Here is a 23,400-nt window from a genome sequence, read left to right as displayed (position 1 = left end):
ATACTTTCTGAAATATATAATTAATTAAGTATTCATTGACACATTTTTAGTATATATTGTAGATCAAAAGCATAAAATAAATATATAAGAAGGGATTATTATTTTTCATAATTTATAGATCTAGTAAAAAATAATAATTAAATCATTATTATTTTAATGTAATACTTACACATTTTGTACTTGTTTATTATTTATTTATTTATTTTTTATTTTATTTTATTTTAAGGAGTCATTAGATATTAATATTTTTAATTTTTATTTTTGCTATTTATTTCTTGAGCTTGTGCACTTTAGGACCTCTTTCTTGTAGCGCATTGATCATGATATAAATAATCTACGATTTTACCTTACAATTAATTCCAACTAAAGTGATTATTTCGAGATTTCATTATGCATTTAGTATGTTTTCATATTTGCATAATTGTGGATAATTTTGTGTTTTTGGATACTTCTTAGAGTTTTACTAAAATCGTCACACATTTATATTTGTAAACAAGTAGCTATCATTTTCATTGGATTGTAGCAAATTTTGCTAGTTGTAGTTTTTATAGTGACCTGGTAAAAACTACAACTCCCATGCTTATGTGTAGGAGGGACCAAGCGTGAGGCGCACGAGCCCAGCAGCAGCAGCTGGCGCAGCCGAAGAGGCTACTTTGTTAGAGCCGAGGCACCGGAGAGAAAACGGCGGAGCTGATTGTGGCTGGAAAAAGTGTGAACTGTTGGGGGAAAAGTGGTTAAACCGAAGGGCCTTCGGTGGGATTTTTCTCGGTGGCGGCTGTTTGATGAGCTCTCCAGCGCATTTGAAGTTTTTGTTTTCGGCGTCAGAGAGAGGTCTGTTTAAAAGTTGAGCCGCGGAGGAGTTCTCTCATTCAGGATGTCGGACTGAGACAAAGAGGGTCTGGGGGGCATTCCCAACGGAGCGGTGAGTGGCACATGTATTAACCACTGCTATGAAAAGTTAGCTATATTATTGTTTTATAGGAAAAGCGACGTTAGTTTGAGATGAAGCGTCAGTTTTTAGTGTTCATGTTCTGTTTTTGTTTCAAACGAGTGGAGAATATCAGAGCTCGATAGGCATGTTGGTCTCCCGTCGTGGTGATGTTTTAGTGACTAATTTGTTGAATTTCTTACTTATTTTCTGACTTGTATAAGAACTTGCCAAAAGACAGATATCCGAAAGATTTTGTGAAAAATGTGACCTGCAGCGTGGCTGAGCGGGCATTTAAATGAGCCATTTAAATTCCCGAGCAGAGAAGATGGCCTGTGTTAGCAAACGGATTACTGTGGTTTAATTAGCTACAACGTTGTCCAAGCTGAGGTATTTTTCCAAACACATACAATTAACACATTTAATCACAAGTCTGGGCAAATTAACCATTGATTGTTCTGTAATTAAAACATTTACAGAGGAACTTCAACTTGTCCTTCTGTCAAGTATAATTCATGTAAAGCTCTATTAAATCTGTAAATGTTAAAGCCATAATCACATAAATGTGCTCTTTGAGATATCTTAAATATGTCCCGTTTTGGAAACATTCGTCTCAGCAGGTAAAACTTGATTGTGGACGCCTCCTCTGAATGGGAAGGATGGAGAGGGAGCTGCAGTGGTGGAAAGGACAGCTAGCTTCAGACATCCATCAGTCCTTACGCATTAAGGTGAGTTAGCCTCTAAAATTTATTTGTTGGTCAAATTTTCTAAAAGGTTTCATCAGGAAGAGCATGCATTTCAAATGATTTAAAATCATGTATGTAGGTTTAAACTTTTAGAGGGTTAAGCATTTTATCATCTAAAATTCTATTGTAATTCAAGTCTCTCAATTCAAATTGAAATCTGTGAAAAGTTGATTGGAATGAACATATTTATCAAAAAAAATTAGCTTAACCTTTACAGTATTTAAGGTATTGCCATGAAACATTCAGAGAATATTTGATTAATTGGCTGGAATATATTTTTAACAATAAAAACAGCAGTGGAGAACATTGTGGATTGAAAGACCTTGTGGTAAAAATTTGAAATAAACCTAAAAGCTCTGTAAATATTTTGAAAATTAAGGATCTTGACATTTACTAATGTGTTTGGAAAAAGGGTCAAAAATTCACTTCTCATTTGACGTGGATACCGGCCTGTTAATTTTTGGCATAATTGTGAATGAGTAGTGTTTAATGGGATGGTGCAGCCAGTGGCAAACTCAAAAAATCCAGCAACCGGAACAAAAATGTCGGCAGCAGACTCATTGATGGTGACGTATCTGTAACTACTCCCTTTTAGCTTGAAGTAAGGACGTTTTTCTTGTTACATGTGTGGACAGCCTTGATTTTATAGAATCTTTTTGAAAAGTTCTCGTAAAAATATTTCAAAATGTGGTTTTCTCTCATCCGCAACAAAGATGAAGGGAAGCTGTGCTGTGTTATGAATGTAGAAACATTTTCAAAAGAATTGTAGGGGGGAAAAAAATAATCATGTGAAAAACCAGTAAAATTGCTTTTCAAACTAACTAGTTTTTTTAGTGTCCAAGGACATTTCCAAAAACACAAAAAAAAAAAAAAAAAAAATATATATATATATATATATATATATATATATATATATATATATATATATCTGAAGTCTTTGATAAATCATTTCCGCTTTATAGGGATTAGAATAAATGATATAACCTCATATAAATTAACATTTTCTCACTTAAATAGTACTGCAGAAGACTTTTATTTTGCTCTTTTTTTTTAAGTAAACAATATGATGGACTCTGGACCTTATGCAGTCTAATTAAACACGTGTTCACATATCAAATCTGACTGTTTTTAATCATACAACTGCTTCAAAAGATTATCTAAGTATTTGTCTCATAAAAAATAGACTCCTTGTCTTCAGGTACATAAGCCTTGGGTTTGGCAGAGCAGAAGTCCTTGCTATGTTGCTAACCGAAATCCAAGGAAAATTAATAATAAAAGATATTCTAAGTATATTTACATTACCATCAGCAATTCCTGAAATGTTGCTTACAATGACAACTAAGAAGGTGTTTTTGAGAGAATGGTGCAGTCATTAGTTTAATCACCTAGCAATTACATACCTGATGTTGGTAAAGATTTTAGTTTGATGTTGCTGCTTGGGCAACTCTAAACTTTCTGAAAAATAATTGTTGCTGTTGGCATATTATTATAGTAGCAGCTTTTTAAAAACTAAATATTACATGTTTTATCAGAGAGTCTCATAAGAACTGAAGAAGTTGTTGATATTCTTCAAAGTATACATAGAATACAAAAACTATTTATAGCTCTGTTGCCTTTTTAATCTTGAGTTAAATTTAACTGCATTCACAAATTAAGGTTCACTAATTAAGAATGTGTTAATTATCCTCGAGGCACCATCATGCCTCTCCTTCTGTGTGTCACTTTAATTGAGACATTTGTGACTTGACTGGTATTTTTCAGCTCAGGACCCCTGTGGTGGTGAAGATACAATGGGATCAGGTGTCTTCATCTGCCTTTAACTGCATTCATGAGTCGAGTGAACTCTGTGGCATTTTGGATTCCTAACCAGATGTTTCTGAGTCACTTTTAGGTAATGTTTGACTCACCTTTCTCAAGCTGGACATTATCTGACTCAGAAAAACCCAGCATGAGAGCGAGAATCTGCACCGATGTGGAAACAGGCCGAACACCCACATTTTTTCCATTTACTATAATGAGAGAGCGTTACTGTCAGCCTTCGGCTCGGGCTTGGTTGCCCTATGTCTACATTTCCGATTGCATCTTAAACAATCGTCTCAGTACGCTGTGGTGTACCTTGTAGTATAATACCTTTGTTGTAAACTGAGGATCAAGCAAAGTGTGACACATAACCTGTGAATACATCATTACAGAGCAGTTTGCGTTTCACTCAGCAGTAAGGATTCTCCGTACAGGGATTTTCCCGAGGTACAAATACCTTTTGATTTAGCAGTGTATGATGCCTTGAAGCACTGAAGGAGTTGGAGTATTTTCTGAAAGGTTTATCCGTTGATCTCTTTTAGTTTTGGCAATTGAGTTGACGTGTTTTGCTGTTCCACCACATGAGAGAAATCAGATAAAGTAGCATTCATAACCTGTTGGACGTTCTTAGGCAGTGACAGAGCACAAATGGGATGACATTGAAAGTTTATTACACATGCTATTACACACAGAAATAGCATGTGTAAAATGTTTTAAGATTTTAGAGGATTTACTGCAAAACAAGTTTGCTTATTACTGAAATGATACTGAAGCTACAGTCAATAGAAAACGCTAATGTTATTCATTTTAAACATTTCCACCTATCAGTTTCATTAAAGGAGTTTTATTTAAGCAACAAATGCATTTTTTTTTTTTAGAATTAATTGTATTTTAACCCTAATAAATGTTAAGGCTTTAAAAAAAAAAACCCCACCTCGCGATGAGTAGAAATTGTTGGATATTTTATATCCAATAATTTTATATCCAAAGTGTAGTGGGAGAGAATGGTGGAATCATTATCAGAGCCTCATACGGCGCTCAGATCTCCTGCACGGCGCCCGCACCCCCACCGTCTCATCCAGCCTTAACGACGTTTGCTGCAGTGATAATGCCCTGATGTGGGAGATAGCAGTGCTGTGTAGCATGTGGCAAATTATCAGACATGCAAATCAGCAGGCAGCTGTGGAATCCTTAATTACGGTGCGATTCCCCCCACAAAGGCACTTCTCTGCTCCATGCAGACCCCGCCACCACCTCCCCAGCCCTCCAGACTGCAGCAGCCTCCTCCCTCCAACCACTCCATTCCCCTCTGCCCCCCTCCCTCCCCTCCTCCTGCTGCCCTTGCACCCCTAGACAGACAGATGGACCAGAGGCAGTGGGAGGGGAGGAGAATTTTGGGAGGATCGGTTGATATGGGAGTTTGAAGGTCTGGGGGCGGTGCTGCTGCTGCTATACATTGATGTGGGGAGGAGGGGGGGACTGTTTATTTTTGGATTCCATTGAAGTGTCAGTCTGAGCATCACAGGATTTTTGTTTTAGTTGTGCTCAAAATAAGTACTTGACAGTTTGTGTAACTCTGACCATGTTGGCAGTTTTGCCCTCGCAGCAAATTCTATTGACTGTAAACATGTTTTCCTGAGAGCTTATCCGAAAACTTGGATCAGCTCCAACAAGCAGATATTTTCTCTATATAAAAATCTACCAGCTGTTTCCTGAGCTTTTGTATTTCCAACCCGCAGCATTCATTGGAGTAATTATAGGAAGAAAAGCCACCTTTTAGAGTCTAATGGCCCCGCATTTTACTGGCCTCTGCCTTCAATGACCCAGATACAGACGAACCGACCAGGCTGGTTCATGTTGATTTTGCTTGAGGTGTGATAATTACTGTTTAAAACTCAACAAAAGGTTGATGCATTCATACGCAAAGTCTTGTGTTTTTAGTTTTTATGTATTTAGTAATAAAAAAACATTGATATGGAAATTGCTGGTCAAGGGAAAAAAAAGCTGTCTGGATTTTAGATGAATCATTAAGATTAGTCATTGCTGATAATCTGCAGACAGATTTTGAAAGTTTTACATCACCGGCTTGCTGAGAAATTGCAACTCGATAACGATAAAAGGAATATTTTTGTCTTTCACTTTTAGCTTTGGTGCTTTTTACGGACTGTGTAGACTAATTTACCTGTTGGCATTTTCTAATCCAATCCATTATATCTTGTGCTGGCTTCTATTTCCAGAGCGCGCAACACTTTTAGAAATATTCCAACATGTTTGTTTTAAAACCAGAAAATCGCTGCTGTGTAAATGCGTACATGCTGTTCTAAATGTTTTTGGCTTCTGAAGCAAAAACTAGAGCCTTTTTTTTTTCTCGTTCTAGTTTTTTGAAGCCGATTCAGAAAGATACCCTCGGCCGATTCCATTCTAATACCCCAGAGTGTCTTCTTTCCACTTTGAAACACATGCAGCTAATTGAACATGAATAGGAGATGTGTTAGGGGTGAAACCTAATCCTATCTGCTGCTGAACTCTGCTGGAGGAAGACCCTCCCCTCCTCAAACTGCACACTTACAAACCCTCGGCTCATTGTTCATAGCCCCCTGCAATGATCCAAATTAGCTTCAGTTTTCTGCAACAACGGTGAATTCAGTAAAACTGAGCTAAAGGCTGAATCATGCTGAAGAATTTGCTCTCTTAAGTGGAAACTTTCTCTATATATCAGTCTTTTCAGGTCACTTGTGAGCAGTTAAACCCCATCAACTGGAGATGTGAAGGATCACTATTATCATGCATACCATCCTCATCCCCCACATTTCTCCAACGCCGCTTCCTGCCCACCCTGCTCTTATCACCCCCTGTCGTTTTCAACTCTGCTCATCTTTCTTTTCCCTCTCCAGGAGCTGAAGTTGCCCGTCTACCGGGCCAACTCTCCGCAGATCGGCATGCGACGCTACTTTGCAGACTTGTTGGCCATCCTGAGCAATCGGTACCAGCTGTGTCCCACGGCACGGCACCTGGCCGTCTACCTGCTCGACTTGTTCATGGACCACTACGATGTCGCTGTGAAACAGCTCTACATCATCGCCCTCTCTTGTCTGCTGCTAGCTAGTAAGTTCAGAAAGGAGAATTAATCTTGCATTTAAAAAAATGTTTGGTTTATTTTGGTTTGCGTTTTTTCTTTATGAAATAATCTTGTTTGTTGTCAATGGCTTTTGAATATAGGTAAAATTATCTTGGAAAGAATCCTTTCTTTAAACAAACAACAGCTTCAGGTAGATCTCTCTGTCCTAAAGCTTCTGTGGTTTCTGCAGCATGGCACAAGATAAAGCACTTCCTGAAAAATGGTTAATTTAAGCAACACCCTAGAGATTGTATTCTTTCACCCCAGCTTCACTTTCTAGTCCGAAGTGCGAGTTAAAGAGAAGAGTATCCATTTTGATTGAAGTTTGCGTGACAACTTTTAAATCTAAATGTGGATTTGGATTGGTAGATGTTTCCAGGGTGGTTTTAGAGGTGAACCTGCGAGAGGTTTTTGTGGCAAATTATGATTTATTACTGTATAAAAAAAAAACTATTGAATGAGCTGAAAATCAAACTCTTCTTAAAGTAGCATTGTTTCAGATGAATTTATTTTTTTTTTTTTTTTTTTGCCGAAAGTTTGAGTTTTCTCTCGTCGTTGAATATTTACACACAGTAAATACTCCATACTGAGACACAAATATCTACACGTAGACCAAGATTATAATTTAATATTGAAGTTAGGTTATGTCATGAATTGATTTATTGTATTTAGACTGAGTCTAAACATTTTTCTATTATTTACACTACAGACCAAAAGTTTGGAAGCAAGTTGCATTTAAATTCTTTGAACCAAAACAAAGTCTTGATTACTAAATTAAGTGTCACTTATCTATCTATACATATATTATCAGCACTAATTATTAGATAGCTCGGTATAGATTTTGGTTTCTTCAAAGTAACTTTCACTGGTTTAAAAACAACATGGCATACATGCAACTTTCAAACTGTGATTTTCTTTTTTAATTTCTGCACTAAATTTGTGACTCTTGCAAATCTTAACACTAAGCACTCCCTGTCTTCTGTTAACACCTCTGTTGTGATGATCTGTTAATATTAATGTACATCTAATAGCAAATACAGGAAATATTTAGCTTGTATTGATGTTGCTTGTAAAACAATTAGCCTGTTGTGTATTTGTATAGAAACTAGAGGGTGACCTCATTTACTATGTGGGTCAGATGAGTCTGTTACACAGCTCTGCAGCAAACAGCTATAATTAGAGTTGATAGTACTTTAGTTTTTTTGTCTTAGTTTATTTCTTGCAGAGTTAAATCAACTCCAACATTCATTAAGGGATTTCCATTATTTCCTAATCCAATATGTTCCACAACATATTTAATTCGTCAAAATTGTAAAACAGAGAAGATGAAGGTGTTACTGTAACACCTTTATCACCCTGGTATGTGTTAATGTCCCCCTTGTGGCAGCTTATAGAAAAGGCATCACCCGTCTATGGAAAGGATGAAAAAATAAAGCACTTTTAAATTAAATTTTTGTCTCAAAACTCAATATAAAAACTGAAAAATCCTTCGTTTGAGAGAGCAAACTCGTAGCTTACATCAGTTTTCACCAAGTTAGATTTTTTTTACAATTGTTTTTCTGGCCAAATCTCTTTTAGAGCTAAATTTATTTCTGAACACGAGTGGTTGCCAGTTTGCCTCTTCTGCTGTGAAATCTTGGTGTTTCTTTTTGTTTTGTGCTGAAGCAGGTGTGTTAATCATTCTTCCCCCACTGCTGCACGGTGCAGGTTGCTTGGTGGTTATTCCTGTCTCAATGTCTGTCTGGTGATTAGCAGACTGTGAGCTTTTTCATGCATTAATGCAGCCCTTGGCATCATGGATAATTAGACTAATGATGCTGTCAGAATGGGAGTCTGGAAAAGAGCTCGTTCACTTGGGAGGGCTTGGTGTGTGCGAGTGGATTTGAAACAGACCATCTTCAATCAGGCTCAAGTATCTGTGGTGAGATGTGAGACTTGAGTTTTTTTATTTTTATTTTTTTATTTAAAAACAATCACATGAGAGGCTAATAATAGATTTTAGAGTTTGTTCACTTAGTCAGGTAAAGGAAGTGACATCCAGACCCGAGTGGAGTTTTGTTTTATGAATCTCTAATAGATTAATCTGATTTCGTATTGAGTCTTCTGATCATAGCTTTAATTTGCCGTGGCTCTCTGTTCTCCTGTGCTCCTCCAGCACTCGGGGGAGTCTCTGTCATGATTGATGAAGGCTTGAAAGGCTGTTTGATTCACAGTTGACTTAGGTTTTTATCTGTCTTGAGGTGCTTTGGAATCTGGCCTAGTTATTGAACAACCTGCCGGGGTCTCACTGCTTCCCTTTGCATGCACAATTGTCTTTCTTTTAACTTTCCTGCCTTCTGCACTTGGTTAATTAATCTATACCTCTTTTGTGCCTCTCAGCAGTCACTGCCTAATCCTGTTACTCTTTTGTATGTGTTTTTTTGTAGGCCCGTGTGTGAGTGTGTGTATGTATGTGTGTGTGTGTTTGCCCAAAGATGAGCTTCTCTTCCTTTTGCAGGAGGTAGACTATGGTCCATTTTTAAAAACCCTTTTAGGACTGAGTGTTATTGACTGTCAGCCACTTATTTAGAGATGCCGCTTAGCTTTGAGAGCCCAATTAATCAGAAAAACCGCAGTCCTGGGCCGATCCCGTCATCCCAGAACCACAAAGTTTCCTTTGTGCTACATTCCCTGAAGTCCTGCAGGGATCACATCAGTCTTGCTGGCAGGTTTGAGTCCACGGAGTAACAGCTTTGCATACTGCAGCTGTTTGTTTCACATTGATGACATCATTAATGTGTGTTTGTCAGCCAGAACAAGAATGTTGTATTTTCTGTTTTGAGCTTATAACATGTCATTTTCTATTCATGCCAGATAAATAATCTTGTCTGGATTTATTGCATTTTTAATGCGTTTCATTGAATAAACGCGATTAAGTCACTTGTATCGTGGGGGTGAGGGGGGGGGTAAAAACAACAAGAACAATAAAGAACATCCTGCTGAAATGACTGAGCACATGAGGCTCACTCATGTTGACCACAGAGAGCGAGAGCACGGGCCTCGGAGCCCGGGGGTGGGGACGGGCTGTGTGCTGAGGGGCACCTGCCATATGCTCTCCGAGTCAGGCCTCAAACAAAAGCCAGTCAATGCGAGCCGGCCGGCCCGCCAGAGCCTTCCCACAGAGGGGGGAAGGGGAGCACACTCTGAGGCGTGGAGGCTGTTGTGTGTATGTGCATAGAGCAGGGTTCACCAAGAGCCAAGCAACTATAAGAAGATGTGGGTCGTCATGACGACTACATGATAAACCTACAGAGAATATTTGAGTTTCCCCAACACAAAGAGGCAAATGGCTATTTTAAAGCAGTTTTGTTTTACGTTTCTGCTCCCGGCTCTGCTTCCTCCTCGCTCCTCTCACCTTGTCAGGGTCCGGCATTGAGAGTCAGTCCTGGGACAGGGCGCCCTGTAAAAGTAACCCCACAGCCCCTGGGGTGTGGGAGGTGAACGGAGCGGCACTTCAAAGGTAGGATGGCTGCTGATGTTAAGCAGGGTATATGGAGGCAGAGCGGGTGGGAGAGGAGGTGGAACATGTTAGAACTGAACCACCCAACAGGGCGCCCTGAAATGTAGAATAACAGAGAGATCACTTCTCAACGCTAAGCTGTTCACATGCAGGCTCTTGCATTAAAAAAAAAAAAAAAACTGTATAATATGCAGACTGATTAGAAGATAAATACTATGAAGTGTAATCTCTTGATTTAGAGTACATTCACACCAGTCCTGTTTAGTTAGTTTGCCTAGAAAGTCTGGTTCGTGTGGGAAGGTGTGAATGTGCAATTGAACTCTGATGCGAACCAAAAGCAAACTCTGGTCCGCCTACAAACCTAGGTCTCGGTTCAGTTGAAGTGAACTTTAGTGTGGTTCAAATTCACACGTGAATGCCTAGCAGACCGGAGACTGAAAGTGGGAAGCGGTGTGTAGCGCAGGGCACTCTGGGTAAATACAACAAAAACAAACGTGAGTGTCTAATAGCAGCAGGGCAAATGACTCACAGTCTTTTGCTAAAGACAAAAGATAAATTCTGCCACTACTAGACTATAGAACAACTAAATTTTTGTTTATATTTTGTGAAGAAGGACGTTTCTTTCATTAGTTCTTGGTTCAGGTGATGGGGTATGCAGGGTTTTCAAAGGGTTTGGATCGTTTCACACACTGCAGTGTGAAAGCAAACCGCACCAACTAAAAATGTAACAAATGTTACAAGTTTAGTCCCACATTGAACCAAGTCTACTGGTCTATCTGGGGTGAAAACGCCTTAAGAGCTGTCTTGCAATCCTGATTTATAAAGTAGAATAGTAAATGCCGCTGCCAAGTTGGATTCAGGGTGTTCCCGGCTCATTGAATCCCACCCAACACTGTGACACACATATGCATAGAACAGAGGTTTCCGCAATTCTCTATGGTCACCCAAGCATTCAGCTTTTTCGGTCAGAGGTCAGCTTGGGTCTACATTGTCGGAGCCCCCAGGACCAGGGGTGGCAACAAGGAGATTATGTGACGGAGCTGTGACAGACTCACAGTGAAAGATAAAGCAACCAATGAAAATGGTTGAGGAGGAAAAGAAGAAGTGATCCAAGCCCGGTAAAATTGGAAGAAAATCTAAAGAAACAGTTTGTCGGATATTTTGGTATGTCAGAGATATTTATCTTTACCTTCTTCTGCATTAACGAGAAAATATAAAATAACATATTTCTACATTGTGTTCTATTTATTTCCATTTGTTTTTTAGTTTTGGTACATTGCTAGATATTTGTTCATTTTTTGGGGGGGGCAAATTAACATTGATGCTGTGTCTAAAGTGTTGCCCATTAGTTTTTAATCTGTGAAAAATGAGAAAGCAAATTGAGATTTCTCCAACTATTTTCTTTTAAAGCTGCTAGTTCAAATACAACAACATTTACTGATGCTTTTTATCCTAAAAAAGGCTGATGTTTGTTTGCATTTGTCTTTTTTAAGCCTAGACACTGTCACACAGGAGCTGTTTGGTTTCCTTTAAATGAAGCAGAGTTTGTTTCCTTGGATAGAGTGCTTTGTTTGGTGAGAGCTTGCTTCCAAATCAACCCTGCTGCAATTCACAAACTGCTGAAATGCAAACGGACTAACCAGCAAACTAAAGAGAGGAAGTGAACCAGCTGCAAATATCACATGGACAGGCTAACAAGCTTGCTAACCTCGCTTATCAGGCAGCAGCTTGTGGAAAAAAGCAAGTAGATTAGATGATGAAAGTAAAGACAGAAACCTTTGGTCTGCTTTAATCTGCTGTTGCTCTATTGATTGTTTTTGTTGCAAACAAGCTGACTGAACAGAGTGGTTGTCGTCTTTTTCTTCTTCATGCCCCTACCTCAAATGTCTGCTTTCTGTTGGTGATGCTGTTCCAAACAAGTAGCTGCTGCAGCTGGGGAATCTCTTTTTCCTGGTGCTTTGGTTTGCTATATGAAAGTAAATGAAGGTGTGATTTTTTTTTTTTTTGTAATTTTCTAGTCTGTTGAGCAGAGTCCACCAGACTATCTTGGTATTAAAACACTTTAATTAGCTATTTTGGGATCATTTGGCGGTATAAAGTCTAGCCTGTCTGAGAACGCATCTCTCAGGTTTCCCATTAAACTCTTATCAGTTGCAGCCCATTTCCACCTTGACCTTTCCCCCAAGCAGCCCTCCTGGGACAAGCCTCTGCATCCTGGTCTTACCTTTTCCTAACCCTTAACCTCTGAGCTCTCTCTGTTGACTCACCGTCCCCATCACCTGTAGGTGATGTGACAAGTGATGGATTACTTGTGTTGGCTGCTTATGGCAAAGTAGCTTCTAGAGATGAAAAGGACTTGGTTTTTTGCTGATCGCCTGTCTTTTTCTGCTTGCTGGAATGAGATAGGATCAGTTTGCTGCCTGCATTCCAGGTGAGTTGAACTCACAAGAGAAGAATGCACCATCTCTTCCAGGATTGGGACTGACAACAGAGAACTAATGGGGGCTCTGCTGGGCTAGGTTTAGTGCTAAAGGGTGATGGAAATAAAACGCACATCACAAAGTCATGTTTGATATATTGTTAAATGGCATAATACTGGTAGTGTTTACTGTTATGTGCACCAAAAACAAAAATTTGTCTGTGCTGTATGTATAATTAGAAATACATTTCCCTGTGATGGTTAAGCTTAATTTGACTCTGGATCAAGGTTATTCAGTTTGATATATGCTAATTAGGGATGCACTGATAAATCGGCCAGACAATTTCCTTAATTTTGGGAAATCAGTGGTCAGCCGATACTTAAATGTCAAGCTGTTATTATTCACTGATCCTGTCTGCCTCAGCAAAGATCTAAAAGTCAGAGACGGTCCTCTATTGCTCTGTTAGGGAGGCTTGACCCACCAGGTCATGTCTGCATGTTCGCAAACAAAATAATCATCCCACTGATACCAACTCTACCAACTCGCGACTTTCTTATTCAGCAACATTTCAGATAAAAAAAAATTGGTATCGGCCAAAAACAGAATCGGCAGGTCATAATTGGCGACTGGCCAGAAAACTGTAATCTGTGCAGCCCTAATGCTAATAGTTTTTTAAAAGAGGATCAACTGTTAAATATTTTCAAATAAAAATAAGAATTGTAAGGTGTTAGGATGGTGTAGTGATCCACACTGGCTCCTCACAGCTGGAGCATCTCCGGTTCCAATTTCAGATGTGCAATATATCAAATTAATCTTTGAATTTAAATTGCATGTTGTTCTATAAACCAGTCATAACTGTGAGCACAATGAAGGAGACCGGTTGCATTATGTCCCTCGACTTCAAAGAGGCTCGATAGACGGAGGTGCTGATGGCTTTTTACGGCTGGTTTTTGTGGACATGGCCGTCCAGCGGCAGACGGTGACCTGATTTGAAGGACATGAGGGTGAGAGAATGTGGCAAGTGTGCACTGAGACATGGAACCAGTCCTGGTGGCTGTAAACAGCTCTGTTTCTGGTGCTTCCTGTTCTGCTGGAGAAACGCCATTACTGCCTCTCTGCTAATTACACATTACTCCCACCTCCCTCCATGTTGGGCTGCGGATCCCCGCCTTCACGCGTCCTCCCTCCTGCCCTGTTTAATGATAGGTCACAACTTTGGTGATAAAACTTACACTGTGTAGGAAGATTCTCCTCTAGACATGGGGATAAAGGGATCATTGAGGTCTACAGCATGTCAGACAACTGTGGCTCAGTAATGTCAGTAAACACCCCTATTTTCAGTGTTTGGTTGCCATGGTTTTAGATCTGTAGATTAACTCCACAGAGGGTTTTGTTGTTCCCAGCATGAAACGCAACTTTTTAATCCTTACAGGCGCATATAAAACCTACTACCTCTTAATGCATCCGTGGAGTGGCGCTTGAGCAGCTTGCTTCAACATAAGTGTGTTTATTTTTGTCGGTATAAGTAGCGAGGGTATAGTTTGGCCATTTCCGTGTTCTCTTAAGAACGGTAATTGGCTTTTGCAAATCTTTACACCTCTAAGCATTTGACTGTATTATAGTAATCAGCAGCAACCAGAACGTTTATAGTGTTTGTCAGACATTGTGAATCTCTTTATAAGAAACTCTCTGGAGTAGTTATTATCAGTAGTAATGTGTTTATAAGAGTGTTTTTGTGTCTTCGTCACATTTTTAATAAAAATGAGAAAATCTTTACATTTCCCACGTTCATTTGAGAGAAAGTTTTACTTTGATTTTTGAGGCTCTACTCAGATTCGTGTAAAGTCTTGACTGGAAGCTGTGTGCGGTTTGAATACTGAGCTGTATCACAGTAACCTGACACCCTCCTCGCCCTCATTCCTAATTTTTGGAGTGGAGGCCTCTCAGAGCTTTGGATTAAAGGCAGGAACAACCCTCTTCATTGGCCACATGGACCCCTGAGGCCTTGGGGCTGTTGCTATGGAAAAGAGTACGTCTTCAAATTGGGAGGGGCCGACTAAAGTGACATTGCTCTTATGACTGTGAGGATCTGCAGAAAATGTTAGATCTTCTCACTGGATAGAAACTAATTCTTTGTCATTCTTTTTTTTTTTAATTTAAAGGCTGAGGTTTTCCATGATTATTTTTGGCAAATATTTTCTCCAGGCTTCTGGATGGAGTTGTGCTGCTGTTTATACCCAGACTAGATGTAGCTGCTGATTCCCAGAAAGCTAAAGGTCAAAGACAGAGTTGTTAGGGTTGTAATAATATTTTCATCACATTATGTAAGCATAATATTGCCACCTCATAATTTTCTAATGTTGTACTGATCTAATAGTAATACTAAATTACTAAGTCTTTTCTTTATTTCTTGAATTAAGAAAAATAAGACAAAATGTGCGCTCATCTGAAATTTTAATAATTTTCTTTTGAGACCTGCATTTACTATTGTTTTATTCTGCTTTATCATTTTGTGTTTATTCATTTCATTGTTGTAATTTTGAGTGATTTTCTTTCCACTGATGCTCAAGAGATTAAAAACCACCATCTAAAAAACTTTAGAATTTCTACTCTATTCTTAATGCTTAAAACAAGTGCAGCCAATATCCGTAAATGGCTTTTTTAGGAGTTGAATAGTATGTGGTTGAATGGACAGTTTTTATTTTTTCGTTTTTCCAGGTAAATTTGAAGAGAAGGAGGACCGGGTCCCTAAGCTGGAGCAGCTGAACTCTCTGGGGTTTATGTGCAGCCTAAACCTCGTTCTTGACAAGAGGGATCTGATCAAAATGGAGCTGCTGCTGCTGGAGACCTTCGGCTGGAACCTGTGCATGCCCACGCCCGCACACTTTATCGACTACTACCTCCACGCCGCGGTGCAGGAGGGCGACCTCTACAACGGCTGGCCGCTGTCCTCCATGTCCAAGACTAAAGCTTTTATGGACAAATACACTCACTACTTCCTGGAGGTTTCACTGCAGGGTGAGTTCAAGAGGAAAAGGGGTTAAATCTCTTAAAGTTAAATTTCTGATTCTTGAAGCTTGATTTAAAAGTTTTTTTTTTTTTTTTTTTTTTTCTTATAGATCACGCCTTCCTGAATTTTCGACCCTCTCAGGTCGCTGCTGCCTGCGTTGCAGCGTCTCGCGTTTGCCTTCAGATTTCCCCGAGCTGGACAACTTCTCTCCATCTGCTAACCGGGTACTCCTGGGAACACCTCACCCCGTGCATTGAGCTAATGCTGCTGTAAGAGACACACAGGCACACACATCAGTAAAATAAAATCAAATACAAAGTATTTGATTTTCAGACGTGTGACAGCATGTTGAGAGAGATTGTTTATTTTCTTTTGTCATAGGTGTTGATTTAAAATTTGTCTTTGTGTAGCCAGGAGAACATGTCCAGTTGTAGCACAGTGTCAGATTTGTTTTAAAGTTTGATAAAATAAGTTGCACAACTAATTCTCAGCAAGTTGAATAGATTTGTGTAAATACAGAGCACTGCAGAAATGCTCCTACCCTTTGAACTTTGTCACATTTTGTCACTGATATTTGAAGGAGATGGAAATTCCTGTCTCTCTTTGTAAAATAACTCAAGCTCAGTCAGATTGGAAGGAGAATGTTTTTGAACAGCAGCAGAACACAATGGAGCTTAGATCTGGACTTTGACTGGACCATTGCAACACATTAAAATACTTTATTCCTAAACTTTCCCATGTAGCTCAGACTACGCGTCTAGGATTTTTGTCCTGCTGGAAGATAAACTCTACCCTGTATTGAGAATCCATCAACTCTTTGCTGACAGTGCTGAAGAAAAGCCTCCACATAGCATAATGCTCACTGTATGTTTTACTATGGGAATGGTGTGTTTAGGGTGGTGTGCTTGTTAGCAAAAAGTTCAGTTTGGTCTCATCATACCAGAGGTCCTTCATCCACATCCTGGTTATTTCCGCCACCTGACTTGTGGAAAACGTCAAACAAAACTTCTAGTTTTCTTACAATGATATTCTTCCTCTTAGTGCTCCTTGATAAAGGTTAGATTATCATAGATATTAGTTCTCCTGTTTACAGATTGTCCCACCTTAGCTGTGGATCTCTGCAGCTCCTCCAGAGTCATCCTGGGCCTCTTGGCTGCTCCTCTGAATAATGCTGCTGTTCCTGCTTGGCCTGTCAGTTTGGGTGGATGGTCAAATATTTTTACTTTTACAGTTCTGCCACTCTTTCCATATTTAAATATTGAACTAAAATGCGCTTAGTGAAATGTTGTGTTGTAACCAAGCTAAACTTCTCCACAACATCCCTAACCCGTGTGCTGGTATTTATGATGCTTTTTGTTAGCATTATGCTATGTGGAGGCTTTTCTTTCTTTTTTTTTGTTTTCTATAAACTGAAGTCTTCAGAGAACCTGTTGGATTTGTACTGAGATTAAATCACATACTGTTTGCACTAATAGGATGTTATTTGGTGTATTAGATTTTATTTATTGTACCAGAGTAAAAGGGGTTGAAATCAAATACACACCACAGTTGAACTCATTCGTTCAACCAAGCTATTATACTAAGTTACTGGTTAACAGAGGATTTTAAAATCTATTTTGACATTGAATGTGTGCAGGTTATGTGTTGATGTTCTTATAGGCTACTTAGCATAATTTATTCAAACATTGAATGGATCCATGGATGGGTTTTTTGTGTCGATGTTTTATGGGCTACTGGATGTATAACATCTCTTGTATCTTTCTAGTTTTCAGATTTTTATTTGGGTGGGAAAAAGTGTATATCCTGCGTATCATTTTGCATCCAATTCACTTTCATGCACCACTTTGTGTTGCTCTATTATTTATATATATATATATATATATATATAATGATACGTATGAATAATTGTTAATGTGCTTTTGATAGGTTAAACAGACTTTTATGAATTTGAATTTCCTTGCATTTAATCGTTGACAGACTCTCTAAGCGGAAACTTATTTTCCTGTTTGTTGTGCTAATGACAGGGCTCATGACAACGATGTGAAGGAGGCCAATAAAACCAAATCCACCCCTCCCCACCGGCCCTCCTCTCTGCAGTCACAGCCGCAGACTTCCCACCTCTCACCGGTATCTGCCATCCAGAGACCGGCCTCCTCCTCCTCTTCCTCCACCTCCTCCACACCACAGTTGCTTTTCCAGCCCGACAGCTTCACACACCTCTCTCAGCATTCCCCCTCTCTGTCCCAGCTCCAAGCACTTGCTGACTCTCAGGCTTTGGGCCCCGTGGTGAACATGTCTCAGGATTTCCTTCAGAGCCACAGGATGGGCTTGCTAACGGGGGCGCCCTCCATAACTGCAGGAGGAGCGTTCCCCTCCTACCCAGGCCTGACCTCGGGTCTCCAGCCCGGGGCCCGTGCACTGCCTCTTCAGAGCCCCATCTCTGTGCAGATGGCCCTCACTGGAGAACCACGACACTGCCTGAGCATGGCCTACAGCGGGGGCTACCTGGGCACGCATCACACCTTCACAGCCGGCTGCTTCGACAGGTGACGCCAGGAGACGGAGAGGGAGTCCACCGCAATGCTTCCGTCCCACCTCCCCACCCCAAAATATCCATTCACAGACCTCCTCTCCCTCTCCGTTGGCACGGCAACACCTCTAGCCACCCCAGCTTCTCCGCCGCTCTCGCATAGACGGCTCAAGCGCAAGCAGAGGGCCAAAGGCAAGACAGACCCGGTGGAAGTCATCACGCTGACGTGACGAAAGCCCCTCTGCCTCGAGTTAAACCCCGAGGCGCTGCAGAAATCTCTCTGCCATAATCTGAACTGGCTTTATAAATGTATGTTATTATGAGACTGTCATCACTGTGAATGAGATGAAAGCAGCAGTGTGATCAAACACCCACCTCATTCAGTGCCTGCTCTCGGTCGTGTGTGTGATAGCTGAGCCAATTTTAGAAGTGCACAGAACACAACATATCTGTGGTAAATGCGTCTTGCTGCTCAACATTTTTTTTTCTTTTTACTTCTAATCCCAAAAATGTAACACATTTCATAGGAAATCTGGCTGATTATATATTTATGTAAGCCAACGTTAGACTAAAGATAGAATGAAGTAAATGGAGGCCTATTGCTTTACTGGAAGAACATAAAAAGGTTATGAATGCCTTTCAGGTTGTTTTTTCCCTCCTAAATCAGCTAGCATTTGATGTAAAGAGCTGAAAGGCTTTTCTCTGAGAATTCCCCAGAGGAGACCAAGAACTCATTGTTTTGTGCACAGCAGGTGACGTCGATTGGCTCAAACAGGCCAGCAGTATTCGTTTTTCTTCTTCCCCCTCCTCCTCCTCCCAAAGTTGAGCCCTCACCCATGCAGGTGTGAATGTGGCTCTCCTACAAGCTTTCTCATACTGACGTTTTCATTTCTGAAACACAAACTGATGTGACTGGACCAGCCTGGTGAAGATGACGTGCAGGTTTGTTGTGTTGTACATATGAAATGCTGCTGCCTTCTCAAGAACTGCTGGTTCTGTCTGTGTTAATGACTCCAATGTTTACATGAACCACTATCAGGGACTTTATCAAGATTACTTGAATATGATGCCATTGAAACATGTTATAGCTTTTATTTATAACTTTTTATTCTTTATTTTTAATGCTCTCATTTTGTTTGATGTAGTGTAGCTTATACCAACTTAGAAATCCACCATGTAGTGTAGTTTTCTTTTTGTCTGCATGTTCAGGCTCAGGTTTTAAGGCTGAAGCTGCCTTCTTTTCTGTCTCTGCTTTTTGTGCTTTAAAGTTGATGCTAATGTAGCATCTGTGCCCCCCCCACCCCCCCTTTATCACTGGATCATACTCTGTGTGTCTCACTAGCTGAATGCATTTTGCTGCATAAAGGACCCTGTTTCATAGTTGCTAGTTTCACTTTTGAACATCTGCAGCCAGTCATCTGTAATTGCTTCCCAAATTTGTAAAGCTGCAATCCTCCATCTTCCACTTCCTGTTAAAGTGTAAACACATTCCCAGTTTCCCAGAGCTGATCACAAGGGTTGACCACAGGTCACCATGCTGGTGTTTCACATGTTTAAAAGTTCTGTTTGATCTAAATTAGGATCCCGATTATGGATTGATTGAAGTGTCCAGAAACCTATAATATACTGAAAATTCAACCCAAAGAAACATTAAATCATGTGCATATATCATCAGTAATTACCTACCTGTAGTAGAAAGATGTCATGTCGCTGAGGTTATAGAAAAGTGAGCAACTCCAGAACGCGATGGAAGGCTGACAGCTTTTTAGCAAATATTTAACAATTTTTACTTTTGCTTTGCAAAGTTGCATTGCGCATCAATTTATCTCATTAGCAGTAAGTTCACTCTGAGTCTCCCTGGATAAAATCTAAAAGACTACAAGATTTACAAAAGGGCATCGATTCAGTTTTTCATTCTGTTGCACTGACAGCAGCCTATTCAGACTTATAAAAACTTATCAGTGGTCTCTTTTCGTAGTGTTGCTGTTTAATATTTAATAGTAAATTGTTGCAATCCATAGATATCTCTAATTGTTTGTGTTTTAAAATTACACAAATCACTCAAAACTAGGGTCAGCAGCTGTTGCCTTTCCATTACTGTCTTGTTTTAGAAGCTCACTGTAATATAAGATCATCTTCAACAGGAAAAGTAATTAATACTGATAAACACTAAACCTCAGTCGAGAAAACCTGGATTATTCCTTGAAGTTGAACTGTCAATGTTTTTGGTACTTTGAGAAACCATTAATCAGCAACCAATAACCTAATTTAGATTAATCATAGCTTAAGAAATGTATTCCCACAGCATGATCCTGCCACTGCCGTATTTCACAGCAGGGATGGCGTATTGAGGGTAATGTGTCGTGTGGATGATCTACACAAACATGAATAAAACGGGATGAAGTGACATTGATTTAGTCGGCTGCACATCAACACACAGGCACAAAGTGAACCAGTCAGTTGTGTGTTTGTTTCCATCAACAAATATTTAGGGAGAAATGAGGCAGATGCACCACATAGGATGACCAAATAATACAAATAAATGAGAGTGCATTCTTTCTTCAAGAGATAAGGGAATGGCTACTGATAACTTTGTAGAATTTCACTTAAAATAAAACAAAAACTCCAGTATCTCTTAAAGTTAATTTTCTATGTTGTCTGCTATTCTAGGCAGAGAAGTAAAAATCACAGTTACTGGCACCAAACCTGGATATTTAGTTCCACTGTGTGTGTTTATTTTGGACGATTGCTGTGTGCTTGATTTACAGGCACTAAAAAGTTAAACTACTAAAATGTTCAAAATGAGGGTTTGATGTTTTGGCTTTAAAGTTAACCATAATCTTGTTTGTTGTGGACACTGGGCATCATGGCCGTGCTTTTACATCAAGTCCCTGAACGTGTGCAAACAGTTCTCCCTATGTGAGGCGTTCAGTCGCTGCAGCGCTCACTGGTCGGTCTGTTACAGCCTGGTGGACTTCTTCCATTCACTGAAAACTACTTTTAATGTCTTTGTCTGAAATGACTTATACTCTGTTCTCTATTTTTCTTCCTCTATGTACAATTTTGTTATATTTTATACATTCCATATATTTGAATTTTGTTTTAATTTTATTGTTTCTGCTGTTGGTGTGAATTAGGTTTGTTTTTTGTTGGGGTTTTTTTTGTTAGTTTTCTGTTTGCAACTTCTTGTTAAGGTGTCAAAAGGTGCAATAAGTTGTCTTTGGGATTTTGCTGACCACAGTCATCACTGACTCATGTAAACCACTGGTTCAACGTTATTAACTTATTTCTTTTTTTTCCTAATTAAATGTGTAATTTGACTTGATCTCCACTAGAGGGCATTAGGCTCTGAACACAGTGAATATGTTGCATATTGCAGCTATATGCTACAAATGAAAAGTATTCCAGAATACTTGGAGCTTTGAGTTTTAAATGTTTTTGTTTTCCATGTCCTAACCATGAACGGTGCTGATGCCACTCACCTCACCAGCCAACACCTGTTCTTTGAAAATAGTGATGAAATGACACCATAGGCATTTATTTTTTTTATTTCTTATAACAACTTGTAGTCTTGGTTTATTTGACACTGAATGATAAAGAATGTTTTATCATTGTGCCACAACAAAATAAACCCACATTTGAGTTGATTTCTGGGACATGTTTTCTGTCCTGTGAAGAGGTCTATAAAAAAATTCACGAAAACGAGAACTTTCACTTTAAATTAATTTAGTCACATCTAGCTTAGGCATTTAGTGTGTCAAAACATTTGTTGGCATGGATGCTGCAGATGTGTATAAATCTTTACAATTGAAAGTTTTTAACCATAATTTCCAGAAGTATATTTTCACACTGTAACATAAAAAACAGCCACTAATGATAATACATGTGATTAAAAATATTTAACTTATTTGGTACTTTAGGTACTATTATTATTATATTGTACTCCTTCCTTTTGTGAACAGGTCAGTACTTATTATTCTTTGATAGTCTGGTGTACTGTTCTAGCAATCCAGTCTTCTTTCTTGTGTCTTTGTATCTGGTTGTCCAAGTAAGTGAACCCTGACAACAGACTGCAAGATGCTGAAAGAAGTCTTCAAAGATAAACTATCAGCATGGCATTTAGAAACGCATCTGGTTATGTCAAAGTTCACATTAGTAAAACCAGAAAGATCCTGCACGTGCTTAACTTAAATGTGAGGTGAGGAAACATGCTTTCTATGAGAAAGCAAAGAGGTCACTTTGAAGCTTGCTAAAAAAAAAAAAAAAAAAAAAAACATGACAAAAGAAGATCATTTCTGTAGCCTATTATAAAATGCACAGCAGAACAGGTGACATGTTTGGTGCAAAAAAAAATATGACATCCCAGACAAAGAAGCTCACACAAACTTTGATGCTCTCTGAGACTCTTTGAGATCTGTATACTTCCTTTATCAGCCATGCTCATGTTGCATGGGGTGCAAACACATGGTGTAATTCTGTACCATTTCTGTAGGTTCTTATTTTGAAAGGCTAAATCTCTGATCAAATATCAGGATAAAAGCTACTCTACTCAGCAGCATGGTTTTATGTAAGACTGGAAAGCAACTTCTGACATTTGACGCATTTATAACACTCTAATGGTGTGATGCCAATATACATCTCCCCTCGCCCCCCAAAACCTGAACCAAATCTTTTGAACCTATTTGTTTTACTCTGCAGGGTGAAATGTTAAGACTCACCAGATGTCTAACAGAGCTATCATTTAGCCTCTGATCTGCTTGGTCTGGACCTCGCCTCCACAGTCCAGTCAGAGCTTTCTGTGTTGCAAAGTGTTTGGCCCACTCAGTGATGGGAGACTCTGTTACACATGAGACATTATGCTTTGATACAATGCTGGCCTCACTGCCTTCATCTCGACACCGGACACAGAATGAAATCACACAGTCCAGTGTGAGTATGTGGGGGTGGGGTTCTCATGATAAGTATTTGTTTACAACCAAGTACAAATGACTCAATTTACCACCTATATACTGAAAATGATTACAGATATATATATTTTTTTCAAATCAGAGATAAAAGACTGGTTTAGTTATGCTGCAGGATCAGTGGCTGCATCCCTTTCTGCAGATATCACAAAACTGTCAACAGTTTTGCTGCAGCTAAGATTTTCGTTCACTTTTTATGGATTTTCCCCCAATTTATTTCTGCCAAAGGTTTATTGTCCACTGTAGGCCTTTGTCTTTTCAAACCACACTCCTTGAAGTCTCTTGAACAGTGATGTCGGTAACGTGTTACTTTGTCCACCTGTCTGAGCTCGGGGAAGTGGGAGGGGCTCATGTCACGGCAGCGCGGGAATTCTGGCTCTCTTTA

The 23,400-nt window shown here is 39.5% G+C and overlaps 1 protein-coding gene across 2 annotated transcripts; it reads left to right on the top strand.

Annotated features, from left to right (window-relative positions):
* The first annotated feature begins 259 nt into the window (after nucleotides 1-259).
* ccnjl (cyclin J-like) lies at nucleotides 260-21,698 on the top strand. Of its 2 annotated transcripts, none has more exons than XM_015040646.1 (6): nucleotides 260-922; nucleotides 1,549-1,656; nucleotides 6,369-6,579; nucleotides 15,230-15,529; nucleotides 15,631-15,790; nucleotides 17,546-21,698. In XM_015040646.1, exons 2-6 carry the CDS (start codon nucleotides 1,579-1,581, stop codon nucleotides 18,069-18,071), a joined length of 1,275 nt encoding a protein of 424 aa, XP_014896132.1. In that variant the 5' UTR covers nucleotides 260-922; nucleotides 1,549-1,578; the 3' UTR covers nucleotides 18,072-21,698. The 2 variants fall into 2 exon arrangements, with proteins under 2 accessions (XP_014896132.1, XP_014896131.1); XM_015040645.1 differs by having other exon boundaries at nucleotides 261-922; nucleotides 1,546-1,656.
* Nucleotides 21,699-23,400: the final 1,702 nt, after the last annotated feature.

Source organism: Poecilia latipinna, unplaced genomic scaffold, assembly GCF_001443285.1.
Source record: "Poecilia latipinna isolate Pla-1442-1.1 unplaced genomic scaffold, P_latipinna-1.0 Scaffold521, whole genome shotgun sequence".
Taxonomy (NCBI): domain Eukaryota; kingdom Metazoa; phylum Chordata; class Actinopteri; order Cyprinodontiformes; family Poeciliidae; genus Poecilia; species Poecilia latipinna.
This window is presented reverse-complemented; position numbering and strand designations above follow the sequence as displayed.